Source organism: Diadema antillarum, unplaced genomic scaffold, assembly GCF_040938485.1.
Source record: "Diadema antillarum isolate AM-2024a unplaced genomic scaffold, OU_Dant_1.0 scf00000071, whole genome shotgun sequence".
Lineage (NCBI taxonomy): Eukaryota > Metazoa > Echinodermata > Echinoidea > Diadematoida > Diadematidae > Diadema > Diadema antillarum.
In genome coordinates, this window is record NW_027270960.1 from 13,436,819 (window position 1) to 13,440,197 (window position 3,379).

The 3,379-nt window shown below is 36.1% G+C and overlaps 1 protein-coding gene across 1 annotated transcript; it reads left to right on the plus strand.

Moving 5' to 3' along the window:
- Positions 1-222: 222 nt before the first annotated feature.
- LOC139716942 (uncharacterized) lies at positions 223-3,000 on the plus strand. The gene is made up of 4 exons (XM_071628468.1): positions 223-275; positions 1,344-1,523; positions 1,966-2,153; positions 2,898-3,000. The coding sequence occupies exons 2-4, from the start codon at positions 1,378-1,380 to the stop codon at positions 2,957-2,959; spliced, it is 396 nt and encodes a 131-aa protein (XP_071484569.1). The 5' UTR covers positions 223-275; positions 1,344-1,377; the 3' UTR covers positions 2,960-3,000.
- Positions 3,001-3,379: the final 379 nt, after the last annotated feature.

The window sequence follows — 3,379 nt, forward strand, 5'->3', positions numbered from 1 at the left end:
TTTTTTTTCAACTACCGAAAAAAAAAAACCCGGCTGAGCATAGCAGTAATTCTCTATTTTTGGTTTTTTGGGGGGAAATCCCATTCCGTATCCTTTCACTGTGGCAAGAGTTAAAGGAAATAGAAGCCTACGTCAAACAAAAACTGCGCATGCGTGTCCTCTTTGGTAGTGTATAAATGTTAGTACCTTCCAGCTGATCGGCACATTCAGTTCCAATTCAAGCATCAACTCATCATCCCTGAAGCACAAACGCTTTCCAAGACTGACTTTTTGAGGTAAGATTTTGTTCTACCTTCCTATTGCTTGATTTGTATTTTGGTTTTTGTTCTTTTTTATATGATTCTGCAATGATTACACTACATAGATGAAGAGAGTTGTTAAAGAGATGTCGCATGTTCATAACGTGAGATCTAGAGAGCAGGATAGAGTAAGGAAAATGATTATTTAGTTTTTCTGCGAGAATGTCTAAATGGTTTGTTTATTCATGTTGTTTCTACCGTGAGAATTTTATTGCTGCGTTTCGAGAAAGTAATCTAAAACTTTCAATAAATCATACGCACATTTACATTAATGTAAGTTGTTCCTAGCTTTAGTCATCTTATGGATGGACTGCCATATCGACTTTATAATCCATGACTTTTTTTTTCTTTTCATCAAATTTTGGCAAACGCTCCCCTTGTTTGATTCCAATACATTATTGACAGGTCATGTCACAAACTTTAAATGTTTGTTACAACTGCATTTTGTTTAAATCAATCTTGTACACAAGTTGTTTGATCATTTTAATCAAAAGGTGTTAAACAAAGTTTAGAATTAAAGGGGAAGGCTAGTAACTGATCTGTGGGAATCAGTGGAAATGCTGGGAGATGATTGTTCCAATCCTTATGGGATTCATTCAAGAGTTCATTGTATATCTATTGTTGTGTGAAAATGATTTGCTTCAGAACGGTCTCATATTCAAGTAATGTGCAGATTAATGCCCCGTCACTGACCAGGGACGCTAACCTGGAAGCATTAAACTGCACATTACTTGAATATGAGACCATTCTGAAGCAAATCATTTTCACACAACAATAGAGATACAATGAACTCTTGAATGAATCCCATAAGGATTGGAACAATCATCTCCCAGCATTTCCACTGATTCCCACTGATCAGTTACTAGCCTTCCCCTTTAAGGCTGAGAATACTGGATTTCCCTATATCAGTGAACTTAAGATTTTAAGAAAATGAAGAAACGGTTGATATTTTGAACTGTTATAGCTGAAATACCTAAGAATATCTAAAGACAAAATGTTTTCTTTATAATAATCATGCGCCCCCCGTATTCCTTCCCTATGCAGGTACGTCCATCGGAAACACTAGCAGATCATCAGAATGCATTGTAATATTGGACACGCTACATTTCTGCTCCTCGTCATTGGGGCGATCGCCTGCTCCGAAGCCTGCGATCGAAAGACTAAGAGCGCCCCCAAATACAAGGAAGGTCATGTCGAAGTGCCAGTGAGGCAGGCCAGAATGCGGTAAGTTCAGACCACAACATAATTTCCTCAACTCATCCTTTGTTCCTCTATTGTTCCGTTCGTCTCCATAAGTCACAAAGATACATTTACATGTATATCGGGCCTATGGACAATTCTTTATGTCTCAGTACATTACTTTTTAACCGTCAATGTGGCAATTAGAAGAACAAGATTGTGAATGATAATAAAACTTAATTGTTGATCTTTTAATTGCACTTCAAAGTATACATAAAAATAATTTACATTATCTAATGTCACAGAAAATTATCCAGTTACCTTCCGGTTTGTCGAAATAGCTTCATGCTTATAAGGTGTCACCTTCTTCGATGATTTTAAATGCCCCTTCCAATTCCCCGATTCAACTCAACCTATAATCAGATATATCCAATAGTGCCATCTTGACTTTGTCATTCATCCTTTTACTTGTACCTTTTTTTTTCAGGCTCCGTCGGTCGGTGCAAGAAGAAGCTCTTGGTGTCACACAGCCCCCTATCGATGATATTGAAAGGGAAGAGGTCTTCTCACGAATCGATCTTGACAACGACGACATGGTTGGTGTTGTAGAGTGGTCGTTAGAGGGCGGCAAACTGAGTGACTTCTGGGCTTTAATCACCGAACATGACACAGACGGTAAGCCAATAACCAATGTCCGGTCAATGTACATCATTGGGGGTTAGTGACAAAACAAATGTCTGAATAATTTTCCAAGCATGCCACGAACCCGATTATCTTTCATTTTTCTTGAACATAGCATTTTGCTGGCTTTTATAATCCTTATTTACAATGTTTTACTATTGTAATGTTTCCTTATTGATGTTTACTCTCTTGATTTAACGCTGTAATTGATTGATTAACGGTTCACTAAAAAAAAAGAAACAACATGCAAAACAGTAGCCCAAAAGCTAAATGATGATGCAATGCATGATAAAACTTGATTAAAAATACAACATACATAATGACTACTAGAATATTCAAATTTTCAGCTCTAAACAAATGGCATTAATCTAAGCATAAACATTTTACGGCGTCTTTTTAAAATGAAAAATAGAAGGGCAATTATCTAAAAGAAATACCTAAAACCCTTTTTTATTCACTTTAAAGCAAAACATACATATGCGCACATTAGTGTTCTATTAGAAAGGCGAACGATTCACCCAATATGATGTGCTATTGTGCATCATTGATGGTTATCACTCGCAATATTATTATTTTTTTTCACATTTGATGAATGCATTTTCTTTTTCTATTGAGAAAGACGGGAATAAGTTTAAATGAAAAATATAGCTACTTCCTGTTTTTATTATGTTGATTGGCGTTTTGTGTATGCAACAAATTAAACTGAGCATTTGCGACTTTTATTTTTCAAACATGCAGGTGACGAGATGATCTCAATAGTAGAGTTTGCTGAAGTACCAGTGAGACTGATTTACGAGTGAAGACTTCACCGTCTGAACATGCACGACGCAGCAGCAGCTATACATGTGGGAGAATAGCTTTACTTCTTGGAGACTTTTGAGTATTCACTGAATAATATTGATTCGCTCAAGGAATTTAGGTAAACCGCCTTAGGAGTGAAACTTATAACATCTTCATCTTCAACCTTTGGACTGATTCTTTTCCTGGAGAGGGTCGCTACATTATGATTTTACCACATAGGGCTGACAATTTGAGGCCTTTCAATCTAATATCGGTTGAATCTGTTGGGATTTTTACTATGCAATTAACAATGTGAAATATGTACAATTAGTGTATTTATGTATTTATTGTTTGTCTTGATTCATTGAAGAGAGTCACTATTATTCAGCACGAACATTTCATGTGTATAGTATTTCTTTTGATTGTATGGATGTACATAA